The sequence below is a fragment of the Syngnathoides biaculeatus genome, chromosome 14 (genome assembly GCF_019802595.1).
Source record: "Syngnathoides biaculeatus isolate LvHL_M chromosome 14, ASM1980259v1, whole genome shotgun sequence".
NCBI lineage: Eukaryota > Metazoa > Chordata > Actinopteri > Syngnathiformes > Syngnathidae > Syngnathoides > Syngnathoides biaculeatus.
This window is the reverse complement of record NC_084653.1, coordinates 7775358-7793874: the sequence shown is the minus strand read 5'-3', so window position 1 is coordinate 7793874 and position 18517 is coordinate 7775358. Positions and strand designations below refer to the sequence as shown.

The 18517-nt window shown below is 47.1% G+C and overlaps 1 protein-coding gene across 1 annotated transcript in view; it reads right to left on the bottom strand.

Annotated features, from left to right (window-relative positions):
• Positions 1 to 613: 613 nt before the first annotated feature.
• The window catches only part of ttn.2 (titin, tandem duplicate 2), a 281273-nt gene continuing 263369 nt past the window's right edge, over positions 614 to 18517 (bottom strand). Inside the window, exons 252-260 of the mRNA XM_061840871.1 lie at positions 17805 to 18110; positions 17401 to 17700; positions 16725 to 17300; positions 16338 to 16643; positions 15871 to 16253; positions 15557 to 15767; positions 9672 to 15461; positions 8852 to 9157; positions 614 to 1836 (exon numbers count right to left, since the gene is read on the bottom strand). Coding sequence (XP_061696855.1) covers positions 1544 to 1836; positions 8852 to 9157; positions 9672 to 15461; positions 15557 to 15767; positions 15871 to 16253; positions 16338 to 16643; positions 16725 to 17300; positions 17401 to 17700; positions 17805 to 18110 — 8471 coding nt within the window. The 3' untranslated portion in view covers positions 614 to 1543. The remainder of the gene's footprint in view (positions 1837 to 8851; positions 9158 to 9671; positions 15462 to 15556; positions 15768 to 15870; positions 16254 to 16337; positions 16644 to 16724; positions 17301 to 17400; positions 17701 to 17804; positions 18111 to 18517) is intronic.

The window sequence follows — 18517 nt, the reverse complement described above, 5'->3', positions numbered from 1 at the left end:
TTATTGGAAATAGCATTGTTCTCCCGGCGGCACCGTGACACAGCTGGAAAGCGTTGGCCTCACATTTCTGAGAACCCAGGTTCAATCTCAGCCCCGCCTGTGTAGAGTTTGCATGTTCTCCCCGTGCCTGTGTGGGTTTTCTCCAGGCACTCCGGTTTCTTCCCACATCTCAAAAACATGCAACATTAATTGGACTCGCTAAATTGTCCTTAGGTGTGATTGCGAGTGCGGATGTTTGTCTCCATGGCCTGCGATTGGCTGGCAACCAGTTCAGAGTGTACCCTGCCTCCCGCCCGTTGACAGCTTGGATAGGCTCCAGCACTCCCGCGACCCTCATGAGGATAAGCGGCTAAAAAAATGGCTGGCTGGATGAATTCTTCTCCCATTGTTGAACTTGCCTTTTCAATTAAACCCAACACCAATACGTCTTCAGAGTTCCTTTTTTGGGTTATTTTCCAAGTGTCTTTACAGTTATGGTTCAACGTATACTGTATGAAAATGACGTATGATGCAACAACAAAAAAAGAAAAATATCACAAGATAACCTAACCTGTTTCTTCCTACATTGTCCTATGTCATGTGCTATCAGTAAAGGATCACACACAAGTCGTGCTGCTGTGCTGACAATCACACTTTATTAAATCAGTAATGGAGAAAAACTCGAGGAGGCTGCTGGAAAAAGCAAACACCAAAGTCGAGAGAATGAAGGTCTCCCTGCGGGTGATGGTCCCCCCCTCATGAACGAGGGTCCTTACTCGCAGGGAACCCTTCCCTAGCTCGAAGCCCGCCGCTGCACATGACGACGTTCCGCCGGACAGACAGGCAATTGGTTTTCTACACACTAACACACATGCACACTGCAGACCTCCATGAGAAAGCAACATCATCTTTGTCAACCAGCGCTGCCCAGGGCCCCAGTGAGGGTGATGGACTGCGGGACAGACCGGCTATCAAACATTGGATGTTTAAAAAACAAAACAAACACGTTTTCAGACAGTGCAGGCCGCTCGCACTCTGACTGTGTCTTTAAAAATGGCAGTACAAGTAGTAAAATATCTTTCGTCACGGCGCCAGGTCAATTCGAGCTGCTTACGTGAGGGTAGAGGCAAACAGCGCTCAGGACCTCGCGCTCGTGTTTTTTTTTTTTTTTTTTTTTAAGTCTAGTGTTGAGTAAACTTCAACAGGGAGACGCTCTACCTGCTGAGGAAATCTTAGACGTCAACGTAAAGTTGAGGCACAGTTTTGAGTTTCCGCATTTAGCAGGGTATTCGTTCCACATGGCACTTTCTCCTGTTAAAGCCTTTTTTGGTTTCGTTGTTTCTCTTCATATTAATTGTCATAAATAACGATGCATACATTCCTCATAACCGTCACATCCGGCTATATACATTATGTACATGTCACATTTTCAAACAAGTGGAGATACTTGCGTTTGCCACGTTTGGTACAAAAATAGTTCCTATTTACAAGTCAGGTCGAATACTAAATAAAAAGATGACAAAAATGGAAAAAGGGGACGCACAGTACATTTGCTTTTTGTTTTTTACACGGATCGAATGCTGATACGAACAGTGGCCGTGTCACATCCCAGCTCGTTTGACAGTTTCAGTGTGTACGTTCCGGCGTCTTCCTCCCGTACACCGGTGATAATGAGGGTGGTCAGGTCTTCGCTGGTTTCAATGTGGAAGCGCCCCCCCGACAACAACTCGATCTTCTTGCCACCACGAGACCACTCCACATATGTGGCGTCACCAGAGAAAGCGCAGGCCACCGTCAGGACCTTGCCGGGCTCGATGCTGATGTCCTCGGGCACTGCTTCAATTCTGGGAGCAGAACCTGAATGGACGACACGCAGTTATTGACACTCACTTGATATCTTTTCAGATTTTACTGCTGAATTTTAAAGCATGTAGACGTAGAGTACACCCTTGACATTTTTGTAATATTGTCCAAGAGTGACCTCTCACTATATCGCCGTTCATCTTCCATGTAGCCGATAAAGTGAGAGTTTGTGATCAGCTTTAAACTTGTTTTTTTAGTTTCTTTTGTCAGAATTTAGTTTTTTCTTTAGTTTTTGGCTTGCCTTCAGTGGAGTACCACATTGAGCCACAACATGCTTAGCAGCCCTGGGGGTTGCCTCCACTGGAACATAATGAAAAAAGCAAAAAGAGGAGGTAGAACAGGTAGCTAAAGTCAAAATCTTCAGTCCCACAAAGGACACAGACTGACTATATTCCTGTGAATATTTTTGTATGCTGCTGCTCTGTGTGGTTTCATCCATCCATCCATCCATCCATCCATCACTTATCCGAGGTCAGGTCGCGGGGGCAGTAACTTTAGAAGAGAGGCCTATACTTCCCTCTCCCCAACCACTTCACTCTTCTGGGGATATCGCAAGGCGTAGTTTCTGCAGCGTGTCCTGGGTTGTACCTGGGGTTTCCTCCCTGTGGGACGTGCCCGGAACACCTCACCAGGAAGTCATCCGTGAGGCATCCAAATCAGATGCCCCAACCAATTCATGTGGCTCCTCTCAATGCAGAGGAGGAGCAGCTCTACCCTGAGCCCCTCCTGGATGACCGAGCTTCTCTTACTATCTGTTAGGGACACTTTGCAAAGGAAACACATTTGCTTGTATCTGGCATCTTGCTGATAGGTGAGGGTAGGAATGTAGATCAACCGATAAATTGAGAGCTTGGCCTTTTCCTTCTTTATCACAATGGACCGATACAAAGTCTCCATCACAGCAGACGTTGCACCGATTTGCCTGTTGAGCTCCCACTTCATTCTTCCCTCACTCGTGAACAAGACCCCAAGATACTTAAACTATTCCACTTGGAGTTGGATCTCATCCCCAACCTGGAGACAGCACACCACCCCTTTACGACTGATGACACTGGTCTCAGATTTGGAGAAGCTCATTTTCATTCAGCCGCTTCACACTTGGTTGCAAAGTGCTCTATTGAAAATTGGAGATCACGGCTTGATGAAGCAAACACAACGACATCATTTGCAAAAAGCAGAGATGCAATACCGAACACCAAACCGCCCCCCCCCCTCTGCACCTCGGCTATGCCTAGAGATTCTATCCATAAAAGTTATGAACAGAATCGGTAACAAACGTCAGCCTTTGTGAAGTCCAACTCTCACACATACGACAATGCAGATCAAATTGTGATACCAGGCGTACAGGGACCAAACAGCTTGTATCAGGGGGAACGGTACCCCATACTCCCGCAGTACCCCCCACAAGACTCTCTGAGGGACATGATCAAACACCTTCTCCAAGTCCACAAAACACATGTAGACTGGTTGGATAAACTCCCATGCACCCCACCCTCGAGGACCCTACTGATGGTGTAGCACTGGTCCACTGTTCCATGTCCAGGACGAAAACCACATTGCTGCTCCTGAATCTGAGATTCAACTTACCGACGGGTCCTCCTCGCCGGCAACACCTGAATAGACCTTACCAGCGAGGCTGAGGAGTAATGCAGCCCTATGGGGGCACAAACCAGTGCAATCTGTAGGCCGGTCCCAAGCCCGGATAAATGCAGAGGGTTGCGTCAGGATGGGCATCCGGCGTAAAAACTGTGCCAAACAAATATGAGCGTTCATCTAAAGAATCCCATACCGGATCGGTCGTGGCCAGGGTTAACAACGCCCGCCCCCGGCACTGCTAACCTGCAGGGCGTCGGTGGAAATTCAGCTACTGTGGGTCGAAGACAAAGAAGAGGAGGAAACCGGATCCAGCGTCAGAAGAAAAAGAGGAATGCACAGAGCCTACAACTGAGTGTAGGGACTTTGAATGTTGGGACTATGGCAGGAAAAGCACAGGAGTTGGTTGACATGATGATTAGGAGAAAGGTTGATATTCTGTGCATCCAAGAGAGCAGGTGGAAAGGTAGTAAGGCTAGAAGTTTGGGACCACGGTTTAAATTATTCTACCACGGAGTAGATGGGAAGAGAAATGGAGTAGGGGTTATTTTAAAGGAAGAGCTGGCTAAGAATGTCTTGGAGGTGAAAAGAGTATCAGATCGAGTGATGAGACTAAAATTTGAAATTGAGGGTGTTATGTATAATGTGGTTAGCGGCTATGCACCACAGGTAGGATGTGACCTAGAGTTGAAAGAGAAATTCTGGAAGGAACTAGATGAAGTAGTTCTGAGCATCCCAGACAGCGAGAGAGTTGTGATTGGTGCAGATTGTAATATTGGTAAAGGAAAGAGGGGTGATGAAGAAGTGATGGGTAAGTATGGCATTCCAGGAAAGGAACTTTGAGGGAGAGATGGTGGTGGACTTTGCAAAAAGGATGGACATGACTGTAGTGAACACTTATTTCCAGAAGAGGGAGGAACATATAGTGACCTACGAGAGCGGAGGTAGAAGCACGCAGGTGGATTATATTTTGTGCAGGCGATGTAATCTGAAGGAGGTTACTGACTGTAAAGTAGTGGTAGGGGAGAGTGTAGCTCGACAGCATAGGATGGTAGTATGTAGGATGATTCTGGTGGTGGGTAGGAAGATTAAGAAGACAAAGGTAGAGCAGAGAACCATGTGGTGGAAGCTGAGAAAGGAAGAATGTTGTGCGGCCTTCCGTAAAGAGGTGAGACAGGCTCTCGATGGACAACCAAAGCTCCCGGAAGACTGGACGACGACAGCCATGGTGATCAGAGAGACAGGCAGGAGAGTACTTGGTGTGTCATCTGGTAGGAAAGGGGAGAAGGAGACTTGGTGGTGGAATCCCAAAATACAGGGAGTCATACAAGGAAAGAGATTAGCGAAGAAGAAGTGGGATACTGAGAGGACTGAGGAGAGGCGAAAGGAGTACATCGAGATGCGACGTAGGGCAAAGGTAGAGGTGGCAAAGGCTAAAAAAGAGGCATATGAAGACATGTACACCAGGTTGGACACGAAAGAACGAGAAAAGGATCTCTACAGGTTGGCCAGACAGAGGGATAGAGATGGGAAGGATGTGCAGAAGGTTAGGGTGATTAAGGATAGAGATGAAAATGTGTTGACTGGTGCCGGTAGTGTGCTAAATAGATGGAAAGAATACTTTGAGAAGTTGATGAATGAAGAAAATGAGAGAGAAGGAAGAGTTGAAGAGGCAAGAGTGAAGGACCAGGAAGTGGAAATGATTACTAAGGGGGAAGTCAGAAAGGCACTACAAAGGATGAAAAATGGAAAGGCAGTTGGTCCTGATGACATACCGGTAGAGGTATGGAAGCAATTTGGGGAGATGGCTGTGGAGTTTTTGACCAACTTATTCAACAGAATACTAGCGGGCGAAAAGATGCCTGACGAATGGAGGAAAAGTGTTCTAGTTCCCATTTTTCAGAACAAAGGGGATGTTCAGAGCTGTGGGAACTCTCGAGGAATAAAGTTGATGAGCCACACAATGAAGTTATGGGAAAGAGTAGTGGAGGCTAGACTCAGGACAGAAGTAAGTATCTGCGAGCAACAGTATGGTTTCATGCCTAGAAAGAGTACTACAGATGCATTATTTGCCTTGAGGATGCTCGTGGAAAAGTACAGAGAAGGTCAGAAGGAGCTACATTGTGTCTTTGTGGATCTAGAGAAAGCCTATGACAGAGTACCAAGAGAGGAACTGTGGTACTGCATGCGTAAGTCTGGTGTGGCAGAGAAGTATGTTAAAATGGTACAGGACATGTATGATGGCAGCAGAACAATGGTGAGGTGTGCCTTAGGTGTGACAGAGGAATTTAAGGTGGAGGTGGGACTGCATCAGGGATCAGCTCTGAGCCCCTTCCTGTTTGCAGTGGTAATGGATAGGCTGACAGATGAGGTTAGACTGGAATCCCCATGGACCATGATGTTCGCAGATGATATTGTCATATGCAGTGAAAGCAGGGAGCATGCAGAGGAACAATTGGAAAGATGGAGACATGCACTGGAAAGGAGAGGAATGAAGATTAGCCGAAGTAAAACAGAATATATGTGCGTGAATGAGAAAAGTAGAGGGGGAAGAGTGAGGCTACAGGGAGAAGAGATAGCGAGGGTGGACGACTTCAAATACTTGGGGTCAACAATACAGAGCAATGGAGAGTGTGGTCAGGAAGTGAAGAAACGGGTCCAAGCAGGTTGGAACAGCTGGCGAAAGGTGTCTGGTGTGTTATGTGACAGAAGAGTGTCTGCTAGGATGAAGGGCAAAGTTTACAAAACAGTGGTGAGGCCGGCCATGATGTACGGATTAGAGACGGTGGCACTGAAGAAACAACAGGAAGCAGAACTGGAGGTGGCAGAAATGAAGATGTTGAGGTTCTCGCTCGGAGTGACCAGGTTGGATAGGATTAGAAATGAGCTCATTAGAGGGACAGCCAAAGCTGGATGTTTTGGAGACAAGATTGGAGAGAGCAGACTTCGATGGTTTGGACATGTTCAGAGGCGAGAGAGTGAGTATATTGGTAGAAGGATGCTGAGGATGGAGCTCCCAGGCAAAAGAGCGAGAGGAAGACCAAAGAGAAGGTTTATGGATGTGGTGAGGGAAGACATGAGGGCAGTTGGGGTTAGAGAGGAAGATGCAGGAGATAGGCTAAGATGGCAAAAGATGACACGCTGTGGCGACCCCTAACGGGACAAGCCGAAAGGAAAAGAAGAAGAAGAAGTGAGGCTGAGGAGTGATTCCCCTGTAGTTGGTATTCTTTCTGACAGGATTCTATCACAAATTCCCAGCAGACCCTCACAATACATTTGGGCTGTCATGTCAGACCGGCATCTTCTGAACCAACTCACCACCTGGGGGTGATCAGTTGACTGCTGCGCCCCTCTCTTCACCCGAGTGCCCAGGATATGCAGATTGCAAGTCCAATGACACAACCACAAAGTTGATCATTGAACTCAGGGTGTCCTGGTGCCAAGTCTATGTGTGGAGAATCTGTAATGAGCACAGACGTCCAGTAGCAGAACACCACACTGGTTCTGATCCAGGGTGGGGGCGTACTCCAATCACGCCCTTCCAAGTCTCACTGTCATTGCCTGCATGAGCAGTTAAGTCCCAGTGGGAGGGCTGTCCAGTTCTCCTTCTAAGGACTTCAAAAAGGGTGGGTATTCTGAACTGTTGTGTGGGGGGTAAGCAAAAAAAAAAAACAGCCAGAAAAAAGGTGGAAGGAGGGTACCCTCTCATCCACTGGAATGAACCCCGATGTACGGGCGCTGAGCCGGGGGGCAGTAAGTACATCCACACCTGCTCGGCGCCTCTCACCATGGGCAACTCCAGAGTAGACGAGACCCCACACAAGAAGACTGGAACCAGAGCCAAAGCCGTGTGTGGAGGCGAGATATCTAATTGTAACTTCTCGACCTTACAGACAAGCACGGGCTCCTTCCCTGCCAGAGAGGAGCATTCCATGTCCTAGAGCCAGCTTTTGTTGCTGGGGATTGGCTCGCCAAGGTCCCTACCTTCGGCCACCGCCTAGCTCACACTACACCCGACCCCTATTGCCTCTCCCACAGGTGGTGAATCCATGGAAAAAGGGACCCACATTATCCTTTTGGGTTGGGCCCAGCTGAGCCCCATGGATGCAGGCCAGGTACTCACCTTCTAGCCCCACCTACAGGTCTGGCTCCAGAGGGGGGCCCTGGTGACCTGTGTCTGGGCAAGGGAAACTCAGTACAACCCTCGTATTCCTTTTAGGGGTCAATGGAGCCATGCTTTGTCTGGTCCCTGACCTAGGGCCTTTTTGCCATTTGTGACCCTACCAGGGGCGTAAAGCCCCAGACAACTTAGCTCCTAGGATCATTGGGAAACACAAACCCCTCCAGCACGATAAGGTGACAGCTCAAGGAGGCGTGTATGATTTTAAGTAACAGTTATTTAAAGGTTCAGAATTACCGTATTATCAATACTAATTTCCTTTAGTCCATCGATACCAATTCACATTATCAGTTCGCATTAAGCAAGTACACTTTAGTCAGACAAAACAGTATGGTTTTGTTGACGATTTTGGCGTTTGAACGGGTTTTTCACAATGTAGTCTTTTGTGTGTCAGTGCTACAGTCAACTTCAGTTGGGAGTGACAAAAAAACTGCTTAATGTATGCATTCTTAGCATCTCATTTGGAGAACTGTGTGAGCCAGAGAGTAAGAAAAGGCACAAAGCAATTTGGTGGCGCCTTGAGATACAAGTGCATTGTATTCTGAGATACACTATGAAGCGTCACTGTGTCCATTATTTTTCTTGTGATACGAGCAAAAATATACCTGCATGTACACTTCAGACCCCACCACTACATGGAAGAAGCAAACTTGACAACTGTTTGCTACAATGAATCCATATTAGTTTCCTTCGAGTGGAAGGACACTGTCAGGTCGTGGTGCTAATTCACCAATAATATAGGTTTCCAACTGCCAATAAACACCACAGAAACTAGGAAGGATAATACATTAGGTACATTATTGTAGTATAATATATATATATAGTATAATAGTATTCTGTACTTGCGTTTCACGTTTGCAGGTTAGGTGGAGATCAAATGTGGGTTTTTCGACTGAGTGCAATTTTTTTACAAAAAGACGGTAAATAAATGAATGTTTTTTGGAGGAGCTTGAAGAGTTTAATTGAATTTCTATTATTTCAATGGGGAAAAATTATTTGAAATGCGTGTTGAGATACAAGGGCACCACAGTACTTTGTGCATCATTTAAGAAGTTGTACATGTTTAAAATTTGTAGGAAGTGTGAAACTATATAAAAAAAAATTGTTTCACAATATCCTTACATTGCAGATTTTTACTTTTTGTGAGTGGGTCTGGAAGGTATCCCCCATGATAAATGGGATTAACTGTTCAAGTAAAGATGTTACTGTTTTCAAATAAGTTCTTATCAGTCTTACCGATGGCCCTGAAGGAGGATCCGGTCAAGTGCGACCTCTTTCCCATGACGCTGCTGGAACTCATGGCATATGACTCAGAAGCCATGGAGGACATGCTGGACGTGGACATGGTCTCAAACTTCATTTCGGCAGCCATTCGGTCAAAGGAGCTGGACCCCATCATGGAGGACATCCTGACTCGCTGGGCGGAGGATGATGATGACGAGAAAGAAGACACCGACTCCTCCATAGTGCAAACTTCTCTCTTCGTAGAGGTCGTAGAGCTTGTTAAAGATGACTCCTTTACACTTGCCATTGTGGTGGAGCCTGCTGAGTGTCCAGAAGGAAAAAGTGTCGTTGTTAACGTCCAGAGGGACTGATCAGAGATTCCAGAGTAGTGGTGGGCTATATGGCAATATTTAATTGCAAAAATTCTCCTTTATCTGCTGATAAAACTGATACAACTATTGAAAGATCCTATTTGCTGTTTTTCTACTCAAAAGCCCTATTCTAGTAGGAAAGTAGGGCTTTGGGATGAGTACCAAGGAACTATGTTGAAATGACATGGAGAAATATGAGCCATGGAACTAATAACAACAATGATACAATAGATTAAGAGAGTCACTAAATTTTGAACAAAGACTCCGCTTCTGTAAACTAGGTCCTTTATTCATGACCATGTTGTTAGTGTAAGCAGTCCATCTCTTCAAGATTGTGATTTAAGCAAGGGAAGGGAAGAGAAGCTGGAAAAAAACCCCACAACTATCTAAATATTATCCTGGGTCAAAAAACTCAGCACATTGCCCACCCCTACTTGAGAGACTTTAAACTTATTGCTCACCTTTAAGTGCAAGTTGCTTTTTGCAATAACCTGTGATCTTCATGCACATGGATTGGTACACCTGTCCAGTAAAGGAAAAGGAGGACTTTGAGACGCCTCCCTCCGATGTCATCTCGCAGGTGTAGTCTCCTTGGTCGGTGTCAGTTAGGTTGTGGATAACGAGACTACAGGAACCTTCGGCGTAGTTCATCTCAAACCGGTTGCTCTTGGAAAGCCTTCTACCGTTGCAATACCAAGACACCTCTTTGACACTGCTGTCACAAACACAAGACATCTTCACACAGTCTTCATATGCCATCGCCGCCAGCTGACTCATGATTATGGGTGGCTTGGGGGTTGGAGACTTGACAGTTGGTGGTGACAAAACCCTCTTGGGCGATACCATGGGAGGCGGAGACTTCATTCTAAGTGGAGATTTAACTTCCTCTGGCTCAGGGGACTTAACAGACATTGGTGCCTTGATGCCAGATGGTTCTGGAGATTTGATGCCCCTTGGTGTTTTGATAGCAGAAGGTTCTGGGGACTTGATGTCTTTAGGTGTTTTAATTCCTGATGGTTCAGGTGATTTTATGCCTTGGTGTGTCTTAGGTTTCTCAGCTTCAGGTGACTTTATTGATGTTGGTGACTTGGGTCCTGGTTCGGGAGATTTTATATGCCTGGGAGACTTAATGTCCTGAGGTTCAGGGGACTTGTTACCAGAAGCTGGTGTCTTCACATCTGAAGTTGGTGACTTGACACCTGGTACTGGTGACTTTACTCTCGGTGTTGTCGATGTAACGAAGGGCTCAGGGGACTTGACGCTGGCTTCTGGTGACTTCATAACAGGTTCAGGGGACTTGACGCTGGGTTCTGGTGACTTCTCACTTGGTGCTGGTGATTTAACCAAAGGCACAGGGGACCTGACACCAGGTGCTGCTGACTTCACCCTAGGTTCATAGGACTTGACACCAGGTCCTGGCGACTTCACAATAGGTTCAGGGGACTTTATAGTAGGTGCTGGAGACTTTACACTAGTGTCAGTGGTACTTGGTTCTGGAGACATGATGCCCTTCACCTCTTTCGGAACATGTCTGCGGATGGTCAGGGTGAACTGAGCCTCCTGCCGGCCCGCAGAGTTCTCTACAACGACTGCATAACTGCCCTCGTCAGATGATGTGACAGATGAGATCTCCAGGGTGGACTTGTACTGTGAGGTCTTGACTTGAACACGATGGGAGGAGATAATGATTCTCCCCTCCTGCACCCACATCACAGAAGGTGCAGGCTCTCCATCAATATCACAAATGAACAAGGCTTTCTCGCCCTCGGCAACGGTCAAAGACTGGGGCTTGGTGAGTAATCTGGCTGCAACACAGGGTTTCACTTTTTGAACAGAAAGCTGTTCAGCTGCAGCAGCGTATTTTGACCTAGTCTCAGCTGTGGTATGCTTTTCAGAAAAAGCTACCTTTTCAGAAGAGTACGAGGAGGCAGATGACAAGGATTCTTTAGAGGCATATTTGATGGATGAGCCATAGCGTTCAGCCGATGAGTATCTATCAGAAGAAGCCCCATATTTTTCCCGAGTAACAACTTCATGGGTCTCCGATAGCTCAGTCTTGCTTTCTTCCACTTCAAAGAGGCTCTGAGATTCATAACCAGTTTTGAAGCGGGATGAGTGGTAGTGATCAAGTCGAGTCATTTCAGGAACAAATGTTTTAGGAACTTCCTCGTCTTTGCGCCGAGAAGAAAACGTGGTGTAGGTACCGCCTGCTACATCAAGGGTGGCATAGTCTGAGGCTTCTCCCCTGGTGTTGGAGCAGAAGCAGCGGTATGTGCCACTGTCCTCTTCTTGGCAGTCCAAGATGGTGATGGTCAAAACTCCACTCATGTTGCTAAAGACATATTTACTGCTGGTTTCACAGATCTCATTTCCGTTGTGGTACCACTTGACCTCGGCTTCTGGCTTGGCTTGGATGTTCAGGGTGAATTTGGTGTCCTGACCGAGTGGTACGCGGTGAGAGCGCATCCTGACAGTCACACGGGGCCCATGATCCAGGCTGAACGGTGACTGACTAACCACCTGGTATGTCCTCTCAGACTTCAGAGCTGCCTTCCTGGCTTCGTAGCGGGACATGATGTCAAAGCGGGCAGACCTTTCAAACCGTGAAGAGGAACGCGAGGACCTCTCAAGAGACTTGATGGGACTCGGAGAGCGGGGACGAGTTCTCTCTGGAGTGGGGGATCTCCTTTCTACTATCTCGGTCTCTGCCTTCGCCGCCAGTCTCCTCCGAGCAGGTCTGATCAGCTCGGCGACTGGACGCATCAGTTCAATGTATGTGGGGGACAGTGAGCGCCTCCTTCTCATTAACTGAGAAACAGTACGCTTTTTCTTCATCTCTGTGACCTCCAAACCTTCCTGCCAGACCTCCTGCAGCCTCTCTTCACGCTGCACTGCATGTCGTTCAATACGAACCGGACTGATCTCAGGGGAGGCAGAGAAGCCAAGCTCCAGTTCATCCTCCAGCATCATCTTCTCCTGCTCAGTTGTCCTGGAGGACAGATATTCATCTGTGGACATTAACAGCTGCTCGTCACTCAAATCACCCAAAGATCTTCTTCTAGATCCTAATGATATCTCGGATTCTGGAGATGGTGAACGGCGGGCAGGTCTGACAATCTCCAGATCGTCTAAAGTCATTTTGGGAATTCGCCATCTTGGCCTATACTGGTCAGTGATTCTGGGGAGCGGCATGACGTAGAACTGCTCCCACCTGGACAGTCGAATTCGCCTTTGTCGCTTTTGTACAAACCGCTCCATTCTCTCTGGAACCAAATACTGATCTTTCAATTTGCGGTACCATTTCATGTCAGAGAGAGCAACAAATTGCTTGATAACTTTGTCCTCATCCAAAGCTTGGCGGTCATGAACTACAGGTTCAGGAATCTCATATGGCATGAAAATCCTTTGCTGTTCTAGTTTCTTTGTCTCTGATTTCACCTCCCTAATGTCAAACTCTCCTTCGACATTCTTGGTGCTGACGGCAGGCTTGTACATTTCTGCAGCAAATTTCAGAGCCTCTTGGGCTGTTGGATTGAGAGGAATGATCTCCTCTGTGGCAACAATCTTCTGAGCCATCTTGTTAGTCTTTTCAATCTGCATCTGAACGTGTCTGCGTTTCTCTTCCTCGCTCTTGTACTCTCTTCTGGTGTATGTGAGGCGGTCCACATTCAAGGTAGCTTGGCAACTCATTGAGCCAGCAGAGTTAGTTGCAGTCACTTTGTAGACACCAGAGTCCTCAAGCAGGGTCTCCCTGATATACAGAACATGGTGGTCAGCAGCTTCTTGAATGGCGATTATCTTTGGACCCAACTGGAGAGAATGGTTGTCCTTTTCCCATTTCAGTGAAGGACTTGGAATTCCAGACACTCTGATATCAAAGCGGACACTGTCTCCTTCTATGCACTCAATGTTAGTCAGCAGACGCTTGAATGTGGGCTTCATTGTTTCCTCCATCAGGGCGTGTGGTGTCACAGTGAGAAGGGCCTTACAGCTGTCTTCTCCAAATTTGTTGTAGGCCTTGACAGTGTATTCAGCGTCGTCACTCATGTCAAGGTTGTGGATAACCAGCTGGTAGAGGCCCTTGTCACTCATGAAAGTGTACTTGGTGTCATCGTCTCCAGGTTTGATTACTTCTCCGTTCTTCAACCATGTAACATGAGGATCAGGGTGCACAGTAATGGTGACGCCAAAGCGCACATCTTCCCCAATGTAGGCTGCGCGATTATATAAAGGCAGCGTGAACTCTGGTGGCCTGTGCAGGATTTTGGTTTTGTCAACCCTCCTTCTCAGTTTCTTAATGGAACGACATAGATAGTGCTCCCTGATGCTCCTCACTGTCTCAACAAAGAGTTCGCCATATGCGCTATCTTCACCATCATCGCTTAATACCTTGCATCTGTAGATGCCATCATCAGTCTCTTCAATGTCCTTCACATATATGCTGGCAAAACCATTGCTGTATGTGATCTCGTACTTGGAACTTGACTGTAACTGGCGGCTACCAAAATACCATGTTACCTGCGTGCTCTGGTCAAAGCTGGCAATGCTACAAGTGAACCTAACATGGCCACCTTCCTCAGCAGAGGCATGCATGACTGGGCCAGCACGTAGACCATGGTACTCGGTACCGATCTTCACTTTACCCACAGCCAATCCTCTTTGGTTCCTAAAGGCGCCACCGTAGGCGACACGAGCTGCTGAGACAATTGTATCGGTCCTCTTTACCACAGAGTGGTAGTACCTTCTGTGTCTCAGCGTCCGAATGATTTTGTTGCTGATGTGCTCGATCTTCATCTTCAGCCAAGGATGTTCCAATGCCTCATGCGCTGTCATACGAAGCTTCCTGTCCTTGACAAGAAGTCTGTCCACAAAGTCCATAGCCTCCAGACTGATGTCCCTAAATGCTTCGCCGTCAAAAACATACTCGCAGGCAGAGATGTTCTCGATCATTTGTGTCATGGATTCTGCAGCAAATGGATTGAGACCACTCAGCAGGACGTAAGCCAGAACACCTACGGACCACATATCAGTGGCTGTTGTGACCAAGTCATGACGATGGACCTCAGGGGCGTAATACTCTGGAGCTGAGAAGAGCATTCTGATGTTTTCACCTGGTACCAACAACCTAGCCTGACCCATGTCTATAATCTTGACGAGATTGCTTCTCTTTGTAGTGTAGATGATGTTGTCTGAGCGGATATCAAAGTGGCCCAAGTTGTTGCTATGCAAAAACTTGAGTGCAGAGCAGACCTGTCTGAGATAGAGGACAATCTCTCGCTCTGTGAGCTCAAAGTTGCTTGTTCCAAGGCGCTCAAAGATGTCAAATCCAGAAATAAACTCAAAGATGAGGATGATCTCCTCCATACTTTCAAAATATTCATGGAGGTAGATAATGTTCTTATGCCTTGCTATGTTTAAGGCCTCAATTTCTCTGAGAACCAGTTCACGGTCAGTTCCTTTGACCTTGATGAACTTGGCCATGAATGTTTTCTTGGTTGCGGTCTCCACACAACGGTAGACCACTCCAAACTGACTACGAGCAAGTTCCTCAGAAATAGTGTACTTGGAGTACAGATCCTTGATCTTGAAGGACTGTGCCTCTCCTTTCGTGATATCTCTGGTCTCATCTACTTCCTCATCATAGTTCCTAATCACAGACTTGTCCACCTTTGTTGTAATGGGTTCTGTTGGTGCGGAGGGAGGACTCATGCCAAACTGGTTCTCTGCAATAATGCGAAACTGATATTTTGCTGTGCCAAAGATATTGAGGATGGTGATCTTGCACTCGGTAGTCTGTCCAGCACGAATCCACCTGTCACCTGAGGTAGGGCATTTCTCCACAATATAGCTGATGATTTCACTTCCGCCATCACTGGCAGGGGGCTCCCAGGTTAGGGTAATGGAATCACGAGAGATGTCACTGACCACCAGTCCTTTGGGAGCTTCAGGAATGTCAGCTATGCTCACCTCGATGGTCTGTTTGTCCATTCCAAACCTGTTTTTTGCAGTGATGCTGTAGTAGCCTGTGTCCTTTTGCTGTACCCCCTTCTGGAAGACCAGTGATGTGAAAGAGCGAGTGGTGATAATCTGGTGATAAGCAGAGTTGGAGAGGATCTCCTGACCCTTCTGCCAGGTAATTGCTGGTTCAGGCTTGCCAGAAATGGGGATCTTGATAGTGATGTGGTCACCCTGAACCGCATGAACTGCTCCCATGCCCTGGAGATCTTTTGGCAAGTGAATCTTGGCGGGAACTGGAATTAAACAGACCATATCGGATCAATCAAACTCAAATCGATAACCATTAAAACGATCGCTCCCTCTAAATATCAGCAACTTGAGTGTCTACCTTCCACTTCCAGGTTTGCCGTGGTGGAGATGGATCCTCCAGAGTTGGTTGCTCTAACTTGATAGACAGTGGCATCAGTCTCATCAGCAGCAGTGATGACCAGCTGGTAGTAACCGCCCTTGAATTCCTGGGCTTTAATCTTGGTTCCGTCGGCCTGGATCTCCTTTCCACTTCTGTACCATTTCACCACAGGCTTGGGATGTCCCACCACCTGGACAGAGGAGGAAAAAAAACATTAACTCATTGATGGGAATGGTAGGAAGTACAGTGATCTGCATGACTGTCAATCAATTTAAGAATACAGAGATAAGAACCTTGGTAACAAAAGTGGCATTGGCATGGTATTTGACCGTCATGTCCCTGATCTCCTCCCTGAAGCCAGGAGCACGCAGAGAATGGTCCGACTTGGGCACGATGGGCTCTGAGATTTCGCTCCAGTCACTCTCTCCACCCACATTTTCACACTTGACACGGAACTCGTACTCGAAGCCCTCAATTAAGCCTGTGACCTCGTAGCTGGTCTCCACAATCTTCTTACTGGTGACTGACATCCATTTGTTCTGCTTCTTCTCACGTTTTTCCAGATAGTAGGCAGAGACTTTAGCTCCACCGTCACTGCTTGGTGGCTTCCAACAGACAACACATGAGTCCTTGGAGGAGCTGACAATGAAAGGCTGTTGTGGTATCCCTGGTTTTTCTAATGAATAAACAAAAAGCACCACAATTAGATGAAAGATAGATCAAACATAAATGTTTCCTTGTTTGTGAATGCATGACTCACCGAATGCACTCTTGATGATCACCACTGATGGGATCTCAAGAGTCTCACTGACACCATACTGATTCTGAGCAGAAACTCGGAAGTAATATCCGGCATTCTCCACTAGGTTGGGTACACGACACGTGGTGCCAGAGACAGAAGACGACACAAGGTTCCACACTTCTCCCTCCTTGGCCATGCGTTTCTCCACAATGTAGTTGGTGATCATGGAGCCACCATCATCTTTGGGAGCCTTCCAGCTGATAATGACAGAGCTCTTCAACAGCGCTTCAACCAGCACTGGACCCTCTGGGATACATGGCTTATCTGTAAAAAGCAAAACAGGCAGCTATAGATTTTCTGCCATTATAAATTTATCACTGAGCTATCTTAAAATCATAACATCACCTTGGATCTCAACCCGCAAAACAGTGTCGACAGTTCCAAACTTGTTGCTCAGCTGCACCTTGTAACGGCCAGCGTTGGTCTTCCTCTGGACATTCCTCACCACCAGGTGGGTGTAGCTCTCTGTGTTCTCAATAATAACTTTCTCGGATGTGTTCAGGGGCTTCTTGTCATAGAACCACATAATCTGAGGAATGGGACGGCCGATGTAGACCACATGCAGGCGGAGGCTGGTGCCAGCTCCAGCATAATACTTTTCTTTTAGAGGGAAGCCAGGGTGCAGCTGAGGTGCTGCCTCTAGCCGCAGTTTACCACTGGTCTCGATCTCCCCGGCTTCGTTGATGGCCCTGCAGGTGTAAAGACCCTCATCCTCCTGCTCATCTGTCAGGATGCTAAGGGAGTGGTTACGGCCGTCTGAGCTCATCTTGTATTTGCGACTCTGGATCAGTTCTTTGCCATAGCGGTACCACTTGATCTCAGGCAGAGGTCTGCCGATGATGTTGCAGGAAAGCGTGCCTGATTCTCCTAGCTTGATTGTGACATCGTGGATGTCTTCCTTCAAAGCTGGAGCCTCACCAACTGCAAAAAACAAAAGTCCATTTCAAGGAGTGCATTTGACAACAGAATCAGATCTGATGTTTTCAGCACTAAGATGATGACCACAATATCTGGTACTCACCGCTCAACTTGGTCTTGATGCCCATGGGGGTGCGCCTCGGCCTGCTGAGTCCGGCTTCGTTTTCAGCAAAGACTCTGAACTCGTACTCTGTGGCCTCCATCAGGCCACCCATGGTGAGCTGACGGTCCTTGGAACGCTCCTTGTTGCACTTTTTCCAGGCACTTTCACCAGCCTGCCTAAACTCAATCCAGTAACCCAAGATCTCCTTGCCTCCATCAAAGTCGGGCCGCAACCAGTGAATGGTTATGCAATCCTTGGTTACCGATATGATGTCGATCTCTCCTGGTTGGCTTGGTTTGTCTGTCAAAAAGAGATAAGGGTGCATGCCATAGACACAAGGACAAAAAAGGTTAAATTAATTAGCTCTCCACAACTAATTGCACAATCATAGAATATTTACACACCGAATGGCTCTTTGCAGACCACGGACTCGGACGCAGGACCCGGTTCACTCTGTCCGACATCATTTTGAGCCACAATTCTGAACATATACTCTGCATCGGGGATGAGGCCCGTGATATTGTACATGGTAGTCGTGATGTGAGTCTTGTTATGACGAACCCACTTCTCTGTAGAAACCTCCCTTCTCTCAACAAAGTATCCTGTCACACGTGAGCCGCCGTCGTCCCGGGGCCGGGCCCAGGACAGAGACACTGAGGACTTGGCCACATCCATAATCTCTGGAGGATTAATGGGGGGTTCTGGTGGGCCTGCAGATGAATAATATTGATACAAAAGGCTCATAACAGATTGGGTGTTATCGAAATACTGCATGTAAAACAGCGGTGCCTTGACATATAAGCTTAAACGGTTCTGTGATCCCACTGGTAACAAAATTACCCTGATATCAATTAATTTCCCCCAGTCAAAGGGACCTAAATACTAAGGAATTATTCTGTCCCAAAAACCAACATATTTTGTTGTTTATTATAAAGAAAAATGTCAGTCTATTGCATAAAAACAATAACGTATAAAAAATAGAATGCATCCATCCATTTTCTTAGCTGCTTATCCTCACAAGAGTAGCAGCAGTGCCTTAGCCTATCCCAGCTGTCAATGGGCAAGAGGCAGTGTACACCCTGAACTGGTTGCCAGCCAATCGCAGGGCAAAATAGAT